Source organism: Megalobrama amblycephala, linkage group LG2 (assembly GCF_018812025.1).
Source record: "Megalobrama amblycephala isolate DHTTF-2021 linkage group LG2, ASM1881202v1, whole genome shotgun sequence".
Lineage (NCBI taxonomy): Eukaryota > Metazoa > Chordata > Actinopteri > Cypriniformes > Xenocyprididae > Megalobrama > Megalobrama amblycephala.
In genome coordinates this window covers 52,600,670-52,625,134 of record NC_063045.1, presented here as the reverse complement: position 1 = coordinate 52,625,134, position 24,465 = coordinate 52,600,670, and the positions used below count along the sequence as shown (strand labels likewise).

At 36.8% G+C, this 24,465-nt stretch overlaps 3 protein-coding genes across 4 annotated transcripts in view; all 3 read right to left on the bottom strand.

Moving 5' to 3' along the window:
• Nucleotides 1-7,339, bottom strand: part of ryr1a (ryanodine receptor 1a (skeletal)) — a 61,504-nt gene extending 54,165 nt beyond the window's left edge. The window contains 8 exon segments of the mRNA XM_048180843.1: nt 185-284; nt 356-468; nt 562-640; nt 771-845; nt 2,161-2,181; nt 2,439-2,540; nt 2,626-2,745; nt 7,092-7,339. Of these exon segments, the coding sequence (XP_048036800.1) occupies nt 185-284; nt 356-468; nt 562-640; nt 771-845; nt 2,161-2,181; nt 2,439-2,540; nt 2,626-2,745; nt 7,092-7,139 (658 nt within the window). The 5' untranslated portion in view covers nt 7,140-7,339.
• A 2,848-nt stretch (nt 7,340-10,187) lies between these two features.
• Nucleotides 10,188-16,183, bottom strand: zgc:153345 (uncharacterized protein LOC566129 homolog). Of its 2 annotated transcripts, XM_048180841.1 has the most exons (13): nt 15,848-16,183; nt 15,675-15,763; nt 15,452-15,548; nt 14,595-14,878; nt 14,288-14,445; nt 14,026-14,172; nt 12,972-13,052; nt 12,779-12,881; nt 12,597-12,652; nt 12,406-12,505; nt 12,211-12,292; nt 11,986-12,130; nt 10,188-11,896 (listed from the first exon to the last, which is right to left on the bottom strand). In XM_048180841.1, exons 1-13 carry the CDS (start codon nt 15,977-15,979, stop codon nt 10,365-10,367), a joined length of 3,006 nt encoding a protein of 1,001 aa, XP_048036798.1. In that variant the 5' UTR covers nt 15,980-16,183; the 3' UTR covers nt 10,188-10,364. The 2 variants fall into 2 exon arrangements, with proteins under 2 accessions (XP_048036798.1, XP_048036799.1); XM_048180842.1 differs by lacking the exons at nt 14,595-14,878; nt 15,452-15,548.
• A 1,338-nt stretch (nt 16,184-17,521) lies between these two features.
• Nucleotides 17,522-21,593, bottom strand: mdh2 (malate dehydrogenase 2, NAD (mitochondrial)). The gene is made up of 9 exons (XM_048180840.1): nt 21,413-21,593; nt 20,089-20,257; nt 19,753-19,836; nt 19,411-19,520; nt 19,100-19,225; nt 18,887-18,964; nt 18,491-18,590; nt 18,154-18,305; nt 17,522-17,989 (listed from the first exon to the last, which is right to left on the bottom strand). The coding sequence occupies exons 1-9, from the start codon at nt 21,473-21,475 to the stop codon at nt 17,858-17,860; spliced, it is 1,014 nt and encodes a 337-aa protein (XP_048036797.1). The 5' UTR covers nt 21,476-21,593; the 3' UTR covers nt 17,522-17,857.
• Nucleotides 21,594-24,465: the final 2,872 nt, after the last annotated feature.

Here is a 24,465-nt window from a genome sequence, read left to right as displayed (position 1 = left end):
ATTGGTCATTTTTGACTGCCACACGAGGAGCACCGCAGGGTTAAATAGCATTTTAAAATCGCAATTTCTATTAGAAAAATCGCAATTCGATTTTTAATCCTGCAGCCCTAATGCATATAAAATGTCCCACGTTGTATGGCAAACAAAATGTGGGTTTAAAAAAACGCTGGTGCTTTAAGCTTACCCTCTGCCAGCTCACAGCCAGAACAGACTGGGTTCATGTTCCAAAGGGTCTGCATGAAAGAAGCGTCCACCATGAGGTCTCCGCTGGCATAGGACAGGTGCTGTTGATGGGACAGATGTTTCAAGTGAAACTGTAAGGCTCCACTATAGACTATATAGAGACGAGCCTTACCAGATATCTCTCAGAGGACACACTGACCAGGATGAGATCATCGCCCACCCTGACCTTCTCACCTTCTGATCTCTGCTTGGATGCAGGGTGAATTGTCCACCAACATGCCTCACCTGGAGAGAGATTTTCTTTAACTCAGATTTCCCTTTTGTATATTTACAAGCACTCAGTATATTTGTGATAACAATCCACTAGAAATCAGATACCTGTCGAGTCCTCCTGCAAGCCCACGTCAAAGGCCAGCTTGTCTGTGAGTGACCTTGATGTTGTCAAACAGCTGAGGTACTGCATCATGCAAAGAGATGGCAATCAATGAAAATGGACAGAATAAATGATTATTTCACTGTAGTCAATTTTCTCTGAAAATACTCATCCAGTGATGGCTTGCATGTGTGTATATTGAGATTTGACCCACCATGCCAGAGTGAGTGTGTCTGAGAAGGATGGCATGGCCATACAACAACGTGCGGTGGCCTCCTCCTTGTGAAGACTAGAAAGGTGGTGAAAAAACATGACCATTTAATTCAAGAGATGCATAGGCATCTATACAGATATAGTTTTTATCACAGTAATAACCAAAAGATTAACACAGAATAGGTGAGTAAAGACTACGAGAAGACAAAAAACAGTGTTTAGCATCAGGGTGGTCTCAGTTATAACTAGGACTGCAACAAGTAATCGATAAAATCGATAATGAAATTCATCGACAACGAATGTCATTACTGATTAGTCGTGTCTGCCCACCGTGCACGGAAAACTTCCGCCAGTCACGTCAATTACAGCACTCAATAACGCAGTTATACGGCCAAAATGCATCTAAACATAGTGGAGGGAACAGAGTGAGCTGCTGCGGCAAAGGTACGCGATCCAAGCTGCCCAAAAGATGAGAATTCTTTATTTTAAGCTTCTAGCTAATGCATTAGCGTAATGTTTAACATGACTTTCCGTCAGGCGCTTTGACAGATGCGTGTGCTGTTTAATGTGTGATATGTTTCCTCAGTGCAAAACTTTCTTTTTACAATTATATCCTTATCTGTAAGTGTCCATTTTGCATGAAGACACATGGCAGTCTGCGTTAAACTTTACTGAATGAGCGCATGTGAGTCAAACAGACAAGTTAGAGAGAGGGAGACAATTAATATTCAGTGCAAAAATATTCATTTTGCTGAAATATCTGTTGTTGGACATTAAATTTAGGTTTAAAAGTCAACATGAAATTCAGGTATTTTAATAAGGATAAGAGCATATAATTGAATATATGTAAATGTAAGACGTTTCTTACATTTACAGAATAAAGAAATGACAGTAACAGGTTACTGTGTCCAGAGTAACAAGTTTGTGTTTTTGTTTTTCTTTATCATCTTTATTATTATCTTCATTATTGATGGGGATTTAAACTGTCCATTTGCTTTATAGCTCTTTTGCATATACCATAGATATGGATATATTTTCTATGTATGTTTTCTTAGCTTTCAGTTAGCACGTTTGTTTGAAGGACTGCATTGGGCAGGACGTGGAATTGTGTGTTATATCTAAAAAAATAAATAAATAAAAATGAAAACTGGGCTTTTTAAAATCAAATTAATCCAAGAAATAATTGGCTAATTAATTGATTAACAAAATAATCATTAGTTGCAGCCCTAGTTATAGCTCGCCTTTCCAATGTCTCTGACATTCGCAATGAATGACTTCTGGTCTGCCGTTTGTCAGAGACAGTGATAAGGCAGCTTTAATGTGAGGTAGAAACACAGTAATAAGAATAAGCAAAATTCAAGGAACATTTCGAGGCAAAAATGGAAACCTACCCATTTATCCAAATCGACTGCCTACAGTAGGCAAAAGAGAAAACAAGGAAGGAGAACAAGAGATGGTCATGCATTTCATGGCAGTTTGGGTACAACAAATAAATGAATTTGAATTTAGTTGATTTGATATTAAAGGGATAGTTCACCCAAAAACGAAAACTGCCATCATCATTTACTCACCCTCATGTGGCTCCAATGTAATTTTTAAATTTTTGGGTGGACTATCCTTTTAAGAGTGACTCTCACCCTTATTCCTGATGTATGTGCTCTGAACAAACCTCATTAAGCTCATTTGTGTTAGCCAGCATTTCCTGAAGGGCCCGCACAGATAACGACTGCTCCAGGATAAAGCAGCATATCGCCAGATCAGGAGGAACATTCTAGAATGACAAAAAAAAAGTATAGAATACTGGGAATCTAAAATATCAGAGAGTATTTCATTAATTCAGAATGATTTAAGCATACCTGAGCATTGGATGTAGTTTCCAGAAAACACAAGCGATTCCCAAAACCCTCACAGGACAGACAGAGTTTGATCTGCTCCTTCAGGATAGTAGCTGTGCACTGTAGAACCACCTGGTCATCCTACAAAGAAAATAAATGTCAAAATGTCAATCTTAGGTTTATATATCATGTTTTTAAAGAAGCCTAAACATTTCAGAATAGTTAAAGGGATAATACATTTACCCAAAAATGTAAATTCTGTTGTCATTTATTCACCCTCATATAGATTCAAACCTTTTTTTTTTCCCGGCAGAACGCAAAATATATTTTGATAAAATGTTGGTAACCAAACCATTTTGGTGCCCTTTGGCTTCCACTGTATTGACAAAAAAAAAAAATCTTTGTTTGTGATTCACAGGAACGACATGAGGGTGAATTTACATTTTTGGGCGAACTATCTATTTAACATTAGACAAAAAGTTAGCAAAATTGAATTATGTCATCATTTATTTTATTCAGTGACTGTGAGTACTTCTCGGGGCACAATCTGAGGTTCATCTCATGCAACCTTGTGATAAACAAAGACAACATTTTGTCAATGCATTGTCCAATATCTGAAGAGTACTGGGAGTAAACGTCTCAATCTCTGCTCTTTTGGAATCACAGAAATCCAATTTGATTCAGTAATGAATATTGCCACTTTCTGAAATACTGCTTTAGACAAGCCATTGATGTTTTCTTTGTAACAGCATGTCCATAGCACACATTGCTGCTACATAACTTGGTATTTGTAACCTTGATCAAGGCAGCAAGCACTTAATCCTGAATGTGGCTCAGGTTACTGCCAAAACACATGTGAGAAGGCTTAGATGAGCCCTGTCTGAGAAGAAAGAAAGATTGATTTATATATTAAATATATTCAAGTTTAATGAGAAACAAAGTTATTTCACCGGTTATATGAAATCAACAATTTATTTGATCATAATGCAGAGTTATAAAGCCTGTAGTACTGCTACTAATTTTATGTACAACATCACCCTCTGAAACTCTATTCCCATACAAGTTGACCTCAAAAAGACTTAATTTAATAACCTCATTATTGTCCCATTGATTCAGTTCTACATGTGTTGTATGAATATGCAATGTTTATGTAAAATTATAAGCATTTTATATTAAAGTTATAGGATGCCTTTATAGACAAATTGGGGCAGGTCATGTCCTTGACAGGCAGTCTGCATGACAGTGTATTATGTATGTAAGTGTGTCATCTGCTGAGATATTCAAGGGCTGGAATGTAACCCAGTGGGCTGTGGAAAACCCTGTCCACACTGACACATTCTGCTAGCAACCTGAGACAGTTCTTCTGTTATGACAATATAGTCATTGTGAAACTGCAATAATAGCATTTGCATTTAATAAGTGTCAGAATATGTTTGAAACAAGCATTCATTTTTATTTATAATCATCCCATTCAAATATTTAAACTTCTTGTTGGAAATACACTACTGTTCAACAGTTCAGTTTAAAGTCACTATAAAATCAAAATGGAAAATTTTGTTTTTTATGGAATGTTGAAGTATTATAAAGGATTCATTTGTGCACATATATTTTTTTTTTTATTCATGTGCTCTTAAAATCTTTAATTAAAATAACTTCCCTTCCAACTTGCAGCTTCATCTCTTTTCTTCTGTGATGACGTATTTACTGGCGCAAGGGCAGGACAACCTGTCACTCGCGTGAGATCACAGCAGTAAGCAAACCACAGTGATCCAACAATCCAATCAATTCCTGATGGACAAAATAAAGTTCTGCCCAACATTTTTTCTTGTCCAAGAAAACGTTTCACTTGTATATATATATATATATATACACGTCACAATAATAGGGAAGAAAAGTCTATCGCAACTTCTGTTTCATGCCGACTTTAATACTTTTATTCAGCAAGAAAACATTTTACATTATTACAAAAGATTTCTATTTAAAATAAATGAATAACGGCTGTTTTCAACATTGACAATATACACTGCCCGGCCAAAAAAAAAGTTGCTGTTTGGATTTTAATAGGCAAATACTTAATTTATGACTGGATCATTATTGCAGTGATTATTATGTTTCTAGCATGTTATATGTTTGGCAACAGTTCTTTTAACCCTTAAAGATGGAGTGTGTAGCTTTTCATTTCTTAAACAACCATGTAGGAAGACACATCATGGTCATATTCCAGGATGACAATGTCAAGATTCACCAGGGTCAAAATTGTGAAAGAATGGTTCAGAGAGCATGAAGAATCACTTTCACACATGAATTGGCACCTCTGAGTCCAGACCTTAAATTATTAAAAGTCTTTGGGTTGTGCTGGAGGAGACTTTAAAGAGTGCTCACCCTCATGCATTGTCAATACAAGATCTTGACCAAAAATTGATGCACCTCTTGATGGAAATAATATCACAACATTTATTTCCATGGAGAGGTATCTGTCTATTAAAATCCAAACAGCGATTTTGGCCTGGCAGTGTAGTAAATGTTTCTTGAGCACCAAATCAGCAAATTCTAATGATTTCTGAAAGATCATGTGACACTGAAGACTGGAGTAATGATGCTGAAAATTCAGCATTGCCATCACCAGAAATAAATTATATTTTAAAATATATTAAAATAGAACACAGTTATCATAAGTTGCAATAAAATTCCACAATATTACTATTTTTTACTGTATTTTTTCTGATTAATTAAATGCAACCTTGGTGAGCATATGCATCTTTCAAAAACATTTAGAAAAAGTTGTCAATTTTTTTTTTTTAAATCAACTTTCTTTTTTTGCCATTCATAGTCCTGCTGTGCGACAAATACAATATTATGTATTAATATGAGGTCATAAAAACGGCATAAATAAAATTTGAAAATGTATAAAGATTTAGATAAATTTGTTTTAAATGGTCTTCAAATAGTTTTAGCATGTCTCGCTTACTGTTTGAAATGTCAGCAACCCAATTACAGTATCACAAGCATTAAATTCTTTTTTAATCAGCTTTCTACCCTACTTGTCTCTCCGGGCCTCCTCCTCATTCTCTGTCCCTATTTCAGGCTGTGGCACCTGCTACATGCAATTTTCCTGGAGCAAGAGTCACACAAAGTAATAGCTGAACTGTAATCACTGCAAAAATTACTGTTCATTAGTGACAACGACCATCTGACGGCTGTTCCACAATCACAGAATACATAAAGAAACTGCATCAAAAATACCATCCAATAAAACAACTTTCAATGAAGAGTGATCCAAAATTCTGTGATGTTTTGTAAAAAGCATTAAGGGATTTCATAAGCTAGACACTTTATCTCCTTTTCTTTCATTATCTACTCCAACTCATCAATTTCAAAAACCTTTTTAAAAAAAAAAAAAAAAAAAAAGAAAAGATTATTCATCAGAAAAATCACACACTAGCACAATTCATATTGAGCTACAAACTTAATTTCAAGAATTTAAGCAGAAGACTTTTAGCTCACAAGAGACAAAAACTATCCAAAATTTAGTATAAAAGGACCTTCATTTTAACAGTGTTCATGAAATGTTTCTGTTATTCAAACAAAACTCTCAATATGGGCTGAAACGCTCTAGAGGCTGACATAAAAGTAGGGAGACATGCAATAGACTTTTTAAATAGACTGTAACAAACAGGTGTTGGTTCATGACGAGCCAGAAAGCTGCTAATCCTATCTCTGTATATAGACTCAGAGCTCATAGACAGCAGCATCACAAACAACAGCACAGCACTAGTTGTCTCGAATTTATGCTTCTGCATTGGTTGAACTCCATCCTGCATTAAAATCTTCCAGTGCTCTTGTTAGAATGACTCAATGTCCATGTTGACTTAACCCCAACACAGCCAGGTCAGGCATTTACAACACTAAAGTCAAAGCATAGACTCCTCTCTCCAAAGAAGCTTGACAACATGGTATGCAATGCATTACATTACGGCAGTAATGGGCTTCACTCTCACATCTTTAATTTACAGACCTTTGTACTGTATTTTTAGTCTATAATCTAGACGTATATCTTAGTCTTGGCAGTACGTTGCCGTCATGCTTCTGTGCAGTGCCAAGTGTAAAGTCCCGTTTCAAACAGTGACAATCCAACCTCTGCACTGCACTATGTATAAATAGACAACAATGCCAGCAAATCCACACACCTGGTCATGTCATTCATCCAAAAACATTCATGAAAACTGAATAAGACAGCTGTTAGAAATGTGGTCAACTTCAACACTGACCATATACAATGTTAAGAATTCACACACCTTTCAAACAATGAATTTCCATGACTTCTTCATTCATTAAAACATTCAGTAATTTCCATTCATTTAAAAAATCACATTTCTAATACATTCATTGTATGAATTTCCAAAATTTACAAATATTTACAGTGCTTATAATTATATATATATATATTTTTAACTAATCAGAGGTAAGGTATTCTCAAAATAACTCACTGTTCGTAAGAACTGGATTTCCTCTTCTCCCTCCGCTCCTTCTGCCATGGTGCAGGAGATTTAACGGGCAGGAAAATGAGACACGGTTCCCTCTCTTTCCTTCTTCCCAGCTGGGACAGATCCCAGCCTGAGTTTCCCCACTTCTCTTTGCACTTCGGGCCAGAGGCTGCCTGTGCGGGTGGAAGTACTGAGACTCCAGCTCTGGTGAATGTGGTTCACAGAGATTAACAGGCAGCTCCTTTCTCTAGCGTCCTCTTGCTGCTCCACATCAAAGAGGAGGAGCACCAGCCTAATTAAACTAACATTAGCACTCTCTGTTGGCTTTACATAATAAAGGATATTAATCTTTTTATAATAATTTAAACTGATTTTATGAGTGAAAATACTGTTCCTTTCCCTTTAATCTGGATATGTTCCTTGGATATTTGTTATCTATGAAACACTTCTGTCAAGACTCAAGCCTCATCATTGCACAGAATCTACACTTGTTAAAATTACAAATGACTTACTTTTAGCTTCTGACCAAGGCTGTATCTCAATACTAGTTTTGCTTGATCTTAGTGCTGCGTTTGCTACAATAGATCATAAAATATTCTTAGATCGACTACAATATTACATCGGTACTCAGGGATAGGCATTAAGGTGGTTTAGATCGTACCTATCAGACCATTACCATTTTGTTTATTTAAACAAGGAAAAATCTAGATAACGTGGAGTGGCTGCATAGGTCTGTGTTAGGCCCTCTTCTATTTTCAATATATATGCTGCTACTTCACTCAAAAAAATGATTCTAGCTGCTTGTTCAGTTTATTTAAATAAAATAAGCTGAACCAACACAAATCTTTGGTTTTTTACTTAATTGGCATTTGCACTCAATTGTATTATGTTAAATGAAATTAAATTTGCAAAATGTTAGGTTAACCTAAACCATTTGTGTTGGGATGACATGAATCATTTATGTTGCATTGAATGAAACTGGGCAGTGGATTTCTAGTTCCCAGCATGCTTTGCGTAGGGAAAGATCAGGACAGTAAATGTTGAACTTAAGTGCTGTTTAATGTGTTTTTTAGTAAAGGGAAATACCTTTTAAAGTTTGATGTTCAGTTATATTTGACATTTAAAAGAGTTTATGTCGATTTTTTTTGAGGTTACCATTATGCTGAAGTGTAGACCTTGTGGTTAGGCAATGGGTGGCTACATGAAATAAATCTATGTTTTTCTCAACAAGCTTTAACTGTGCTAAAGCCAGTGATGAGAAGTTCTTAAATGTTACTTAGCATATGAAAAAGTGTTATTTTAGTTTAGTTTTTATAGAAATATAAATAAATTAGTTTGAGGGCCAGCACATAATTTACACAGTCTACATATGGTCATCAGCTTTATCCCTCTCAACGGTCATGAAACATGTATGTCTGTGTACAACAGCTACTCACAACCTAAGCACAAGCGCACATCTTCACCACGATGGTAACAAAAAAAAAAAAAAAAAAAAAATATATATATATATATATATATATATATATATATATATATATATATATACGCTACAAACTCTTTTAAATGTTCAAAATAACTAAACATTAAACATTTAAACACTAACAGGTCTTTCCATTTCCTTAAAAGTGCAGAAAACTTGAGCAACACTGCACAAGGGCACCAGTCTGAATTGCAATAGCACTGGTTGGATCAACAAGAATGAATTATGTTCAGGAAACATTCACAGAATATGTCAAATGAAACTGGTGTGATCTCATTCAATTAGGATGAATTTTACTCATCAGTACAATTAACCTAGCTTAAGTTCAAATAAATCAGTTCAACCGTGTGGAAATAGGTGTCATAATTGAATTAAGTTAGACCAACAAGTTATTTTTTTGAGTGTTGGTAATATTATAAGAAAAGATGGAATTAGTTTCCACTGCTATGCCAATAATACTATATGTTTTATCACAACCACATGAAATTTCTAAATTGTCCAAGTTGACAGAGTGTGTTAAAGATATGAAATATTGGATGACCAGTAATTTTCTTCTGTTAAATTCAAATAAGACTGAGATAGTACTTATTGGACCAAAAACATGTACACAGAATCTGTGTATTTAGAAGGATGTACTGTTACTTCATCCTCAACAGTTAAAGACCTGGGTGTTATATTAGACAGCAACTTGTCCTTCGAAAATCATATTTCATGTTACAAACAGCCTTCTTCCACCTTAGAAACATCGCTAAGTTACGGTACATGTTATCTGATTCTGATGCAGAAAAGTTAGTTCATGCATTCATGACTTCTAGACTAGATTACTGTAATGCATTACTAGCTGGTTGCCCTGCATCCTCAATGAAAAAGTTACACTGTAAAACTGAACAGTGAAATTAAATTAAATGAGTTTGTTTCACTCAAATAATAATGAAAGTTCATTGTACTTAATATAAAAAAGTTGCATAAACTCAAAATTTGATTGTAAATTGTAATCATTAATATGATTTAGTTTTCCCAGCAGATTTCTAATTCCCAGCATGCTTTGGATCAGACTGTATAAGGAAAATACTTTTTGTGCGCAAAAAACGAAACAAAAATAACGACTTTTTTCAACAATAGGCCGGCTCCTGCGTCAGCATCACACGAATGCGTCGTGCTGCTCACGTGAACAGCGTCTGCCAATACCAAGCCGGCGTTCTGAAGTCACTATATACATAAATGTGAATTTAATTGAATATTTAAAGCAAATAAATGAATAAATAATTTCACTCTAATAAAGAAATATTCTGTGTCACCACAAAGTAATTTCAAACTTAGTTTGTACAAATATAAAAGAAAAAGAAAACTGTACTGAAATGCACTTGCAATGGAACTCTATGGGGCAACAGTTTGCCAATTGACTTCCAGTGCAAGTGCATGTTTTGCTTTTACAAACTTACATCACACATTTCCTGGATCAACTTGGATGCCACAGTAGCTGTCATTTTATCTTCTATTTAAGCATTAATATTCCTTTAAAATATTTCCCAAACCAATCTTCCTTAGTTTTGCAAATAGATTGTCACAGATCCTTATATGCATGGAAATTAAATGAAGTGAACTAGAAAACTAGTAAGTGAACTATTAAAACAGATTTTATTAAGAACAAAGAAATTTTGTGACAGCTCACAAACATAAAAAAACAAATAAAAACATTGTTCCATAAATAATAGTTAGATGATTACACAAACCAGACTCAGTTCCCAGTCATTGGAAAATGTTATTTAACTAATAAAAATGAAAGCACCAAATGTTTAAAGTGGCAACGGGTTCCAAGCAGACATGCGCACCTCATGCGAGGGCCAGCGGGGAGAGTCTCTGTAGTGCCTTCTAGTGATCTGACGTCTAAACTGAAAGGTTGGAGGGGAAAGATCACAAGGCAACCTGTTACTTGTGTCATCTTCAGAAATCACACCATCACATGTCAAAGAAGCAAAAGGTGGAAACTCAAATGTAGGACTGCCTTTTAGCCATGAGAGGGTTTCTTTATTGCTTTCGTGCAGAGGAGAGACTTGATCTGTTCTGAAGTCTTCGACTGAACTTGTGTCTTCAAAAAGATTCAATGGCACCATCTGCTGGAAGAACATTGGAGATGCAAAATCAGGTGTAAGAACTACTGGAGAAACATTTGAATCTTGATGATTGTTTTCCTCATGACCACCAATGTGGCACTTCTGATCCAACAGTTTATGAAGATCAAGCTCCTCGACATTCTGCTCTGTTTGCTTGCACAGGAACTGACATTCAGTTTTCTCCACTGCAGACAAAACCAGATCTTGATTTGGGTTTTCCAACGAGCTCAGAGAATCCACATCATTTTTCGTCTGTTTTTGGGGGGAACTCTGTGACCTCTTCCACATCTCTTGATGTAAATCATTAATCGGTTCATGATCGACAGACTCTACACCTGAATCAGGGCTAGCATTGCATATATCTATGAAAGCCTGATTTGCTGGTGGAGATCCCACAGGGCTCTGCTCTGGTGGTCTTTCTGATACGCCCTCATGACTGATGGAGCGGCCAAATCGTCGTGCCCCCTGCCTCCGAAGGCGCGTTGCTCCCCTCTGAAGAGATTCCTGCGGTTTCTCCCGGAACTGAGGTGCCGCTCGTGATGTCCGAAGCAGCAAGGTCAAAGCACTAAAACCTCTAAGTCGCTCAGCCACAGACAAACGCTGATGGGGTCTTTTGAAACCAAGAGTTGAATCTGCCATCTTGTCTTGTTTATAATTTTTTTGTGTTTTAATGCTTCCTTTTGTCTCTTGCGCTTCATTGATACCCACCTTCTTCTCTGTAGTTACACTCTCCTGCTCATTTGAGAGGGTCAGACTTGCAAACATTGGCCAGACACTGTTATCCATCTCAGGTTCAGCTCTACCACCTTCCTTTTCCAAATCAGGCATCTCATCAGTACAAGACTCCAGCGTCACCTCAGGTAGGCTTATGGATCTACGAGGACGAGATCGGTTCTTAGAGCTGCTCTTATCTTTTTTGGACGCTTTACGTGGCAGCATTTCAGGCTGCTTCACCTCCGGCTCATTCTCTACTTCTATGCTCGCATCAACTTGAGACCCTTCATTTTGAGTGACAGACTGTATTACCTCACATTCTCCTAACGGTTCAAAGTTCTCATCTTCAAGTACAGTCCAGCATTCATCATCACAGGGTTCCTCACTGTCCTGTCTTTGGATGCAAGAGGCTTCAGATCCCATGATTAGACAGTCATTAGGGCTTTCAACAAAACTGCAGTTGAGAAGATCCGGGTCGTCGTCCACCTCATTCCCAACAACTGCAAGTTAGAAAAAAAACAGCGCTCAAATCTAGATTCAACTGATAATCAAAGATCTTTAAAATAAATTAATAAAAACGGATCCAAACCTCCTCCTGGTCCATCAATGAGGATAAGGGGTATCCTTGGAGAAACATCATCATTTATAGGTGGTGAACCACTTTTACAGTCAGACTGTTCTTGGTGTTCTTCTAAACAGTTTTCAGGCCCTTTGTGTGTTGGTGTCACTGAAAGCTAAAATTATGAAACCAGGTTAGCATAATTAAAAAAGTAAAAACTACTAAAAAAACAATTGGTTTAAAAAAAATACATGCATGGTCACTGTAGTTTCCACTGGACACAGTAAAAAATCTGAGAGATCTTCTTCTCCGATGCACCTTTTCTTGTGTTGGAGGCCTGAAAACCCCAAAACACATATAAGCCTAACTGCTACTCTTTGTATATTAGAATTCATCCCCAAATTAGTCATTCATTTTTGTACAGAGTAGAGCGCAGTCATGATACAGTACCCAAGCAATTTCCGCTGTTCTCTTGTGTGGTTTCTCTTCTTGGTGGTGGTAATGGTTTCTTCTTTACTACACTTTTCTTTCAGGGGACCGCTTACAGATTCTAACAGATTTTTGCAAAGCAACTTTGTTGTGTTAATATTCTACAACGCTCAGGAGATGAGCTGGTAAAATACACACATAAATAGACTGACCTTCTGCCTGAGAGATGGTTGTCGGCATGTCCTCTCTTAGGTCATGTAGAGACCGCCTGAACAATAAACACACAAGCACAAATAGATCTGGAATGCACCAAACATTTTTTGCAAGTAGTCTATAAAGTCATCTGACAGCCAACAATATTGATATTTATGTATACGATAAGTAACAAATGTACCTTTTCTTCGCAGATCCTTCAAGTTCAGGAAGTGAATCCTCAATTGCTTTACGTTTGACTGTAACTGGTGATTGAGGAGTGGGGCTTTTTGAGAGAGGAGTCACTATAAAGTTCAAAGAAGCATTTTTTTTACTTTTACAGTTTAAGATAACTAATAGGAAGGCACTTTCCATCCAAAAATAATGTGACTCACCTGACGTGACATCTAAGACTATTGGTGGCCCAGTGGGAGTACGACATGGCTTCAGTTTGGAAAAAGCATCAACAAATATTTCTGAAACAATATTTTGATTAAAATTTACATTATCATTAAAACTGAAACAAAAATGCCAGAAAATGTCTTTTTGAATGTAACATCAAACATACACACACACACACACACACACACATTATATATTACAGTAAAATTGTGAATATCATTACAACTTAAATAACCATTTTAATATAATTTACATATACAATATATATATTAAAGGTGCTCTAAGTGATCCTGGGTGGAGTACCTCCTGTTGACGTTCAAAGTGTTGTCAAACAAAACAGAGGCTAGCTAGACCCTCCCTCCTCCTCCTCCTCCTCCTCCTCCCCCTCCCCTCCGTGCTTCCTTAAATAGATGAATGTGCATTTAAAATCATTCTTGTCGGTTATTGGCTGGAGCATGTTTATTATGTTTTGTGGTCCAGGCTGCACCAGTTTGTTTTTATTGCCGTTTTCGGAGCTTCTGGCGACTACAGAGACCGCGTTTTTTTACAGTGTGTTCAGGGGACAGGCGGGTAGCGGATAGTGAGGAGATGTTTGCTGTATGTGACAAAAAATGTTTTGGCCTAAAAACGCGTGACATCACTTAGAGCACCTTTAATAATATATAAACATAATATTTAATATAATTTAAAATGTAATTTATGTTTGTGATTTATTCCTTCATTCTAATATACTGATTTGGTCCTCAAGAATCATTTCTTATTATTATCAATGTTGAAACAGTTGTGTTGCTTAATATTTTTGTGTAAACCGTGACTTTTTTCACGATTGTTTTAAGAATAGATTTTTTTTCCACATCTATGTGTTTAAAATTAAATTCAAAATTAGATTTTGCAAAAATCAAGGATGACACCATATATTTCGGATTGGTGGGGGACCTAATAATAAAAATAAAAACCTTATTGATAGACCACTATTCTGATTACTGGGGGTGGACATGACCAGCCTAATTGTCTGTGGTGGTTATGGCAGTCTGAAAAAAATCTCACCACCAACACTTCGTCTCCGTTGTCGTCTCAGACTTCTGTAAACACTGAGTCCTGTCCTCTTACTAAAGATCGCGCCACCTGCAGGAGAGGGTGTCTCTGTTCCCCCTGTTGCTTTTAAAGCCTCTAGCATGCATGATGGCACAACACCTGATAGATAAAGTTCACACAAGTAGTTCAGTTTACTCAAAATTGGTCAATCTGATGCTGCACTCAGCAAAGGGCCAGTTAACCAATCACTCATACAAATCTTCAACATCTTTACCAATACGATCTGCATGAAGAATGAGTGATTTGATCACTGATGTCTGCTGGTCTAAATGCTTCTCGGTGTCCAGAGTGAGTTTGCAAGGTGGACACTGAAGCAGGTTAGGAGCAATAACAACGGCCAGGCTGCTCGCATCCATTCTGTTCTCACTGCATCTGATCAAAGACATGAACATGAGGAAAATAGGACTTACAATCATTACTGACTTAAGCTTAAGAGAATATTCCATTAACATATGCACAGATCCAAGGAGAATAAAAGAAAGATAAGCTGCATATTTTCAAGCTGCAATCAAACGTAAAACCTCTCTGCAGCATGACGCAGAAAGGTGCAGAGGTATCTGAGTGCACGAGCGTGGGATGAAGGAAACAGAGCTGTAATGAGCAGAGTTGTTCTGTTTCTCGCTCCCTCCTGGTCACGTGCCATTTCAAGCCCCTGGGCCTGAATCAGAGGGATCTGGAGGTCTGTGGGGATGAGAGGAGATGGCAGCTCACGCAGGAACTGCTTTATGAGAGATGCGACGTCACAGGGCTGCAGGAGGGCTGCGTGCGGGGGAAGGAAGACTGGCTTTCCCTGCTCCAGATCTGCCTATGAAATAAAGCATTTGTCGTTACTATTTCTTGCTGATCATTTTAAACATTTGTCAAAAGTGCCATTCATTTTTTGTTTTAGATGTGCACTACCAGTCAAAAGTTTGGATTTTTTTTTTGTTTTTAAAAGAAGGCTCTTATGCTCAACAAGGCTGCGTGTATTTAATAAAATAAAATAAAAAAACAGTAAAAACAGCATTATGAAATATTATAGGACTTTAAAACAATTGTTGTCCATTTAAGTATACTTTAAAATGTAATTTATTCTTGTGATGGCAAAACTTCAGCAGCTATTACTTCAGTGTCACATGATCCTTCAGAAATCATTCTAATAAATGCAAATAAATGCAGCCTTGGTGACCATAAACCTCTTAATTATTCCAAGCTTTTGACCAGTGCTGTAAAACTAGTGGAACAAATAAAAATAAATAAATAAAGTGTACACCCTAAATGTCAAAACGTGTACCTGAATGAAAAGATTGTCATTCATCAAAACAATAACTGTATAAATTTAACACACACAACTACATAGACATAGTGGTAAGATATAGACAGATTTGAAGGAATTTACCCTTAGAGCTCGGATACGACTCAGGGATCCGGTCTTCCTGAACAGACCCTCAGTGTCCAGATGTTGTGACAGATACCCACAGGCCTCCACCAAGAACCTGAAAACCAGCACTTCAGATGCCCTCATTTGGCATACAACCACTGCCATGCTTCTCTAGTGAAACTCAATTTTATTTTTTGATAATCTTAATTTTAAAACAAACAAGAGATGCTGTTAAACATACTGAGGTACTGGACCACCCATGTCAGAGAGTTGATGTTGAGGGAGCAAGTGCAGGTCACGTCCAAAAGCAAAGCGTTGTCCCGCGCTCTCCTGTGAGACAAATTCAACGTAACGTTATGTGATACTATATTTAAAGCAATTACCCGTCGTTTCGAGAAGTTTTTCTTTTATTACCTGACTAAAAGTTTGTTGACAGTTGGAATCTCCATTCAGAAAGTTCTTCCAGTTTTTCACGCGGATACCGACAGCTTTGAGCGCGTGAATGATCGCCACCACGCGCAAACGGTCTTCTGTTAAACCAGACATTATTTGACGCTCTGTACACCAAAAAAACTTTCTGTCTAAATTCAGAATGCTTTATTTTAGTTAATTATTATTTACTTGCAGAGTAAAGTCATGGAAACGGTAAATTTGGCTAATTAGTACGGCGGTGGATGCGGCGACGATGTTTTCGTATGAACCGCCAGTAATGATTGGTGGCAGGACGTTTCCGCTCATCTGCACGTATGCAAATGAGCTAACCTCATTCAAATAAGCCAATGTGAGAGAAGAATTTCTTTAGCTTTTCTGGATTTGACAATTGTTTTTCCTTTTATTACAGAATAAAAATAAAATAAATTTAGCCTGTTGAATATTTATTAACTTGCAATTTACTTTTTATTGCGTTTTATGCCAGTAAAATGGATGGTAAATTTTTCTTTCAAAAGTGAGAAAGCACAATAGACATAAGATTTTTGATGTATTGGTTGCTACCCTTTGAAAATATAAAATATAAACATCCAATTGTATATTAAATATTTTATTTTTAAATATCTCCTAATGTGATCAACATCTCCTTGGTTGTAATCGTCAATAGTGTTTTTTGAACATTATATTTATGCATGGCACACTACATGCATGCAAGCTTTTTGCATTTTTTTTTTTTACCCATTACCCATTAAAAGTTATTTTACATGAAAAACATTTATCAGCAATATGATTTAAGCACCATATACTGCATAAAATGAAAGGTTTCTATCCATTATACAATACTATGTTTTTAATGCTACTGTAACTGGAAAAGGTGAAATAAAAACAAAACTGGATGTTTATAAATTATATCCCTGAAATGCATATTTGAGTTGTTTTAACTGAAAGCAACTTGTACTGACATATCTTGTGCCATTGTTTTGTCTGAAGATGCACACCGGTTATTTTATTTTTTTAGTGTATGTTTATAAAAATGATTTAAATATCCTAATGGAATTAAGGCCTAATCCTGGCTTAGACTAAGCCCTGTCTGTGAAACCAGGGGCCGGTTGCATAAACCACTTAGACTAGTCTTAAAAGTTAAGACACTAATGTTTTTCTTGAAGAGTGGTCCTAATTTTTTAAAGTCCACTACATAAAAAGGTAGATTGGTATAAGTTGAATTGGAAAAATAACATTGATTACCCCTTGGTTAACTAGTTCTTAAGACACAGTCTTAATATAGTGACTAAGTTTATGCAACTGGCCACAGGCCTTAGAGAGATTATATATATATATATATATATATATATATATATTATATATATAAATATATTATTTTAGTTAAGGTTGCAAAATATTGTGGGGAAAAAGCCTTTCAAATCATCATTCATACATGCAGTACCCCCTTCAAGTAACACGACTAAGGTGCAGATTTGCAATTTATATATAGATCTTTAATCAATTTAAATTAATAGATGTAATATCTATCATTAGCTATCTATCATCTATCATTAAACAATTTAAATACCTCAAAATCACTCATTTGGACAAGCACATGGAAAGAGACTTGAATGTGGAAAGAAGATCCTTGTTTGAAAAGAAAAACTGACAGCAGGATTACTCAGAGCCATTTTTGTTTATGTAAAACTCATTCACATAGATTTATGAGCCACTCAAGTTGCATGTTCATAATCAACAACAAAACACAAGTCAATAATAGAATCTCATAGCAAAATAGCAATATGTTGAATAGAGTGAACTGAAATGCAAGGATGTTTAGAGTTGTTAAACAAACCGTTTTATTGATGGCTGGATTTGACCGTTTTAATCAGTACAAAGACTGTCTGCATCTTTGAACATGATGAAATACATTTTTAGGGAACCCTGTTGACATACAATGACTCAGCTTTATAAATAAATGACATTTCACAGGTAATGTGCCACAAGCACAGATCACTTCATGTTTGAAACAAAATCTTCTCCTTTCTTGATGGAGCCCTTCAGTTCATCCATAGCTTCAGCTACCAGCTTCTCCTCAAACGCAGAGATCTTGCCAAGGCCGAGGTTCTTTTCAATGCCATTTTTCTGAGAAAAGGAAGAGAAATTGAACAAAAAAAAAATGTTAATAAACCAGAAGGGGAAAAAACAAAAACAGAAAACCTATTTACCATGTTAATGTTGTTACTTTGACCTTGTATAATTTGAACATAAGATGAAATAACATCTAAAGATGGTCTAGCTAGACTTACCCCAAGCAGGAGAGGTGTAGAGAAGTACTTGCACTCTGTTTCCTCAGATCTCACAAATGCACATTCAACAACACCCTCTTTTCCATTCATGGCATCAAGAAGCGAGAATGTGAACCTGGCTCCAGCATAGGCCATGGACAGAGTAGCCGAGCCTATGAACAGAGACACATTCAGTTTACAGATACAAATTTCCAGATCTTTTCAGTGGTATTTTTACTTATCTAAATTAAGCTTCTGCACACAAAAAAAAAAAAAAAAAAAAAGTTGCCAGCAACATGATGAAAGCCTCAAAACCAAAAACAAGCAATCAAACAGCATATAAAAATTCAGTTCTCACCTGCACCAGCTTTAGCCTTCACAACTTCAGTTCCTGCTTCCTGGATCCTGCCGGTCAAAGCAGACAGCTGATCTGCAGGGAACTCAACCTTGGGTGTGCACTGAAAACAACACAAAAAGAAAAAGAATACACATCTTTATCATTTCACCTAATAATCTAACCAACCTGTCTGAAAGCAAAACTGCTGCACAATGTGACAATCAGAAGATATTTAACATTTACACAGTACAGGATTTACATCCTACAAAATATCCTGTCAAAAACTTAAATTGACATTAAAAAAAAAAGCAAAGAAAAAAAAACACAGCATGTCTTTAGCTAGTCAATGTGATGTAATACTGTTCAAATGCTTATTGAATATATGATAAATTATGTAGTAATGCAGGTTCTCCTCACCTGTGAAATGAGAGGAATGATGGTCTTTCCTGCATGACCTCCAACCACGGGCACATTAACTCGGGCGGGATCAAGGCCCTGTAAATATTTCAGCAATGGTGACAATGAAATAACTGCAGGTAATGACATTAAATATATAAAATATACTGATTTTTTTAAGTGCAAATTTATATATTATATTATATAAATATATATATATTTTACAGAACTCACTTTGAGCTCAGCAACAAAAGTGTTTGCTCTGACAATATCCAGTGTTGTCACACCAAAAACTCTGTTGGGGTTGTAGACGCCGTGTTTCTTCATCACCTCTGATGTGATGGGGATAGTGGAGTTCACCTAAAATTCACAATGTAGTTTAATAATACAGAACGTGTTTTACTATATCAACAATTATCAATTATCTTAATGGGTGGTCCAAAGCATTATCAATTTATATATACAGTATATACACAGAGATATAGTGTTATACACCCTTTTGACCTTTGAGCAGTTATAAAAAAAAACTCAGACCTAATACCTACAGGGTTTGAAATGATGCAGATCATGGCCTGAGGGCAGTGACGGGCACAGGCATCAGCTAGTGTGGCCACAATGGTGGCATTGGTGTTGAACAGGTCGTCACGGGTCATACCTAGAAAAAGGACGAAAAGCACAACCTTCAGAAATTTATAGAAACCCACCAGAATTTCTCATTTATAAATGAGCCCATTTACATCACCAAGACCTTGTATGTTTAAGCTAATCAACATTTTTTGTTGAATATCCCATGTTACATTCACACAAATAAAACAGGTTGCAAATGCCATTCCATGTGGACTATAAATGCACTTAAAAAATTAAAGCAGAGATAAAAATATACCCACCAGGCTTCCTTGGGACACCAGCAGGGATGACAACAACCTCACAGCCTTTCAGTGCAGCACCCAGCTGATCTGCGCCGATGTACCCTGAAAGGCAAGACAGTGAACACTATAGCAGACCAATTTAAAGTCAAAAAAGTGGTGGGGTTTAAGCAAATTAAATTGAGAAGTCTAGCATATTTAACCAGATAAAATTATGTTGTTTCAACTGTCAAGTTTTGACATTTTAATTAAAAATTATGGGTTTAAAAAAATTACTTGATTTCTCTGCAAATACTAAAAGCTCAAAAATAACTATCAGAAACTAAGAGGCTTGCTGAGCCAAAACCATTTCTGTACCTGTGACATGGGCTCTGGTCTCGATGTGACTGAGGTCAGCAGCCACTCCAGGAGTGTGGGCAATATCATACAGCGACAGTTCGCTCACTAGAGGGCTGTTCTTCAGCAGGAGGGACAGGGGCTGCCCGATGCCACCTGCAGCGCCCAAGACAGCTACTTTCGCATTGTTCTGCAAGAAGAAAAATTTGCAATGTGTCACACAATTGCAATATGTGCTAACCCACCCTACTTATATCAGTAAAGTGCACTTTGACTCAATAGGCCATTAAATTTACTGCTTTGTGGAGGAATCATTAATCATAATCTGGTTATCAAAAAGTGATTAAATCAAAATATGGAACAATCTTTGAATAAAAATGTTAAACATCATTTTGTGCATCTATGCGTTTACAAATGAAGGTCACACAAACGTATTTTTGAACTGGACCTTGGGACTTTTTCAGTCTGGAAATATGCCAGTGGGAGTTTTTACTACAATTCATGCTGAGAAGTGGGAGGGTTTAAACCAAGTGATTAAGGATTCTGTAAACTGTTTAGACAGTACAAAGGAAGTCTGTATGGCATATGAATGTGTTTAGTGCAAGCTTATTGATAACAAACTAACTAGTCTTATACCAATGGAAACTAACTGCATGCATTGCATTGGGTTAAGGACAAAAAGGAATGCAATGTGGGTGTCATGGTGTATGGGGAAAATAATTAAAAGCCTAAAAAAAAGCCCAAAGTTTAGTTTCATGAAACATATCAGATGGTGAATCATCTCAGTATCACTTTTGCCATTTTGTGGCAACACACAAGCTGCATAAAGCCTGATCTCTCATTACAGATCAAGACACTTTGTGGTACTTACTACACAACAGTGAGACAAGTAGCTGATTACAGTGTTACAGTAATGACCTTTCAAAGGGGGGCAAGTCAAAATGATACCATCTCTAACCTGGATGATCCCACACAGACAGACTAAACGAGTTGGCAAGGTCGACTAAAAACCTTCTCATGTCAAACAGCAGGTTTTCAACTGGATTCACAGGTGATACTTGCAACCTCTATAAACGTTAAGACCATATGACTAAGAAATCACATTGCCAGTGCGCTGGCTAAATGCCAAGCAAGGTAACTTCTAGGTTACCTGGATGCGGGTTTTCTTAACTTAGTTTCAATTATATTATTGTAGTCTATGGGTTATTAAGGACCACGAATCAATAAAGTAAAAGTACATTTGGTTTTGATTTCAGTTTGACAGGTTAGCGTCACTATACACTCGCATACATCATGGATGCTAATGTTAGCGCATTCGCATGTTAACAAATATGAAAGTTTTTACCTGGGAGGAGGTGGACAAGCTCCGGGCGAGGGTGGCTGTTGGTCTAACGATGCGGGAGAACATGCTGGCTTGATTTTCTGTAAGTGCTTACTGTTTTAAAATTAATGTTTGATATAGAGCCCCTCCTGACTGTGACTCCAACGTCCTCTAACGAGCAAACCGGGGGAGAACAAGTTTACGGTGCAACCAAGCTTTGTTGACGCTAGACCTACTGGCCTTCTCTGATTGGTGTAGCGGTGTGTGTGCAGAGCTGTGATTGAATAGACATTTTGTCTGTCATATTAAATGAGGCGGGGTTTACTAACGCTTACTCTTTCAATGGCTGTTCACATTCTGGCGGCCGATTGGTCCGTTTGGATGAAACGTCATAGAAACTTTTTCAGCCCTCTGATTTTTTTATTACTATTTAAGGACAGTAGTACAACGTTTATACTGTTTTAAAAATCTGTTTAAATAAACATTAAAAAAAAAAAAAAAAAAAAGTTGTAACTGCACTTGGCCTATTATGAATTTTGTTTTAAAACTGAATTTGTCCAGGATCATGATTATTCTAAAGTTACCCTGGCCTGAACATTACACATTGGAGAATAAAACAAGTCTCTTGCTATATTTATAAGGCCTGGGACAAAATGTTTGAGTACTATTATTAGAAATATAGATTCAGATTATAGTATGAATAATGTGAATTGAGTATGAGTATGAATACTGAGAGAGTATAAACACTGTAGATAGAGTATATATAGAGTATGAATACTGTGAGTAGAATATGAATACAGTGATGTAAAGTATGAGTATGAATACTGTGAGAGTATAAACTGTGCAGATAGAGTATATATAGAGTATGAATACTGTGAATAGAATATGAATACAGTGATGTAAAGTATGAGTATGAATACTGCGAGAGTATAAACACTGTGCAGATCGAGTAAATATAGAGTATGAATACTGTGAATAGAGTATGAATACAGTGATGTAAAGTATGAGTATGAATACTGCGAGAGTATAAACACTGTGCAGATCGAGTAAATATAGAGTATGAATACTGTGCAGAGTTTAGCTATGTTAGGTATATAATTCTAAATTTTCTGCATGCACATAGAATAATAGGATGACCTACTTTTTTCAACAAATTGTGTGGTATACAACAGAGCTTACTGCATGGAATGTATTCCATACTTGACATTTCAGTGTGATGTACGAAAAAGAAGTTACACCGATCAGGCATAACATTATGAGCACTGACAGGTGAAGTGAATAACATTGATTATCTCTTCATTATGCCGCCTGTTAGTGGGTGGGATATATTAGGCAGCAAGTGAACATTTTGTCCTCAAAGTTGATGTGTTAGAAGCAGGAAAAATGGGCAAGTGTAAGAATTTGAGCGAGTTTGACAAGGACCAAATTGTGATGGCTAGACAACTGGGTCAGAGCATCTCCAAAACTGCAGCTCTTGTGGGGTGTTCCCAGTCTGCAATAGTCAGTATCTATCAAAAATGGTCCAAGGAAGGAACAGTGGTGAACCAGCGACAGGGTCATGGGCAGCCAAGGCTCATTGATGCACGTGGGGAGCGAAGGCTGGCCAGTGTGGTCCGATCCAACAGATGAATTATAGTTTAAATTGCTCAAGAAGTTAATGCTGGTTCTGATAGAAAGGTGTCAGAATACACAGTGCATCGCAGTTTGTTTCATATGGGGCTGCATCGCCGCAGACCAGTCAGGGTGCCCATGCTGACCCCTGTCCACCGCCGAAAGCACCAAACTGGACCACGGAGCAATGGAAGAAGGTGGGCTGGTCTGATGAATCATGTTTTCTTGTACATTACGTGGATGGCCGAGTGCGTCGCTGACCTGGGGAACACATGGCACCAGGATGCACAATGGGAAGAAGGCAAGCTGGCGGAGGGAGTGTGATTCTTTGAGCAATGTTCTCCTGGGAAACCTTGGGTCCTGCCATCCATGTGGATGTTACTTTGACATGTACCACCTACCTAAGCATTGTTGCAGACCATGTACAACCTTTCATGGAAACGGTATTCCATGGTGGCTGCGGCCTCTTTCAGCAGGATAATGCTCCCTGCCACAAAGCAAAAATGGTTCAGCAATTGTTTGAGGAGCACAACAACGAGTTTGAGGTGTTGACTTGGCCTCCAAACTCCCCAGATCTCAGTCCAGTCGAGCATCTGTGGGATGTGCTGAACAAACAAGTCCGATCCATGGAGGCCCCACCTCGCAACTTACAGGACTTAAAGGATCTGCTGCTGGCATCTTGGTGCCAGAGACCACAGCACACCTTCAGGGGTCTAGTGGAGTCCATGCCTCGACGGGTCAGGGCTGTTTTGGCAGCGAAAGGGGGACCAACATAATATTAGGAAGGTGGTCATAATGTTATGCCTGGTGTATATCAAATGTGATCTCCTTTCTGATTCTTCATTTGATCTGTACAGAAGAGGATTAGGGCCAAGCAATAATAAAAAATAAATTAATAAATAAAACCATCTCGAGATTAAAGTTGTTAAATTCCGAGAAAAAACTCATTAAATTTCGAGAAAAAAGTCGAAATAAAATGTTGAGAATAAACTCATTAAATTATGAGAAAAAACTCGTTAAATTTTAAGAAAAAAGTCGAGATAAAATGTTGAGAATAAACTTGTTAAATTACGAGAAAAAACTCGTTAAATTTCGAGAAAAAAGTCGAGATAAAATGTTGAGAATAAAGTCATTAAATTACGAGAAAAAAGTCGTTAAATTACGAGAACAAATTCGATAATTATGAGAAAAATGTCGTTAAATTTCGAGAAAAAAGTCGAGATAAAATGTTGAGAATAAAGTCATTAAATTATGAGAATAAAGTCATTAAATTAGGAGAAAAAAAGTCGTTAAATTATGAGAACAAATTCGTAATTTAACGAATTTGTTCTCGTAATTTAACGACTTTTTTCTCACAATTTAATGACTTTATTCTCAACATTTTATCTCGATTTTTTTTCTCGAAATTTAACGACATTTTTCTCATAATTTAACGAATTTGTTCTCGTAATTTAACTACTTTTTTC

Bases quoted from the DNA above. Each gene is read 5' to 3' on its own strand.
- zgc:153345 (XM_048180841.1), bottom strand. From the start codon at position 15,979: ATGTCTGGTTTAACAGAAGACCGTTTGCGCGTGGTGGCGATCATTCAC. The intron at 15,549-15,674 runs GTATGTTTAACA...GCTGGTTTTCAG, and splicing joins ATGGGTGGTCCAGTACCTCA to GTTCTTGGTGGAGGCCTGTG. The intron at 12,293-12,405 runs GTACTGTATCAT...TGGGGTTTTCAG, and splicing joins GAACAGCGGAAATTGCTTGG to GCCTCCAACACAAGAAAAGG.
- mdh2 (XM_048180840.1), bottom strand. From the start codon at position 21,475: ATGTTCTCCCGCATCGTTAGACCAACAGCCACCCTCGCCCGGAGCTTG. The intron at 19,226-19,410 runs GTAGGTATTAGG...TGTGAATTTTAG, and splicing joins TCTGCATCATTTCAAACCCT to GTGAACTCCACTATCCCCAT. The intron at 17,990-18,153 runs GTAAGTCTAGCT...TCCTTTTCTCAG, and splicing joins CTACACCTCTCCTGCTTGGG to AAAAATGGCATTGAAAAGAA.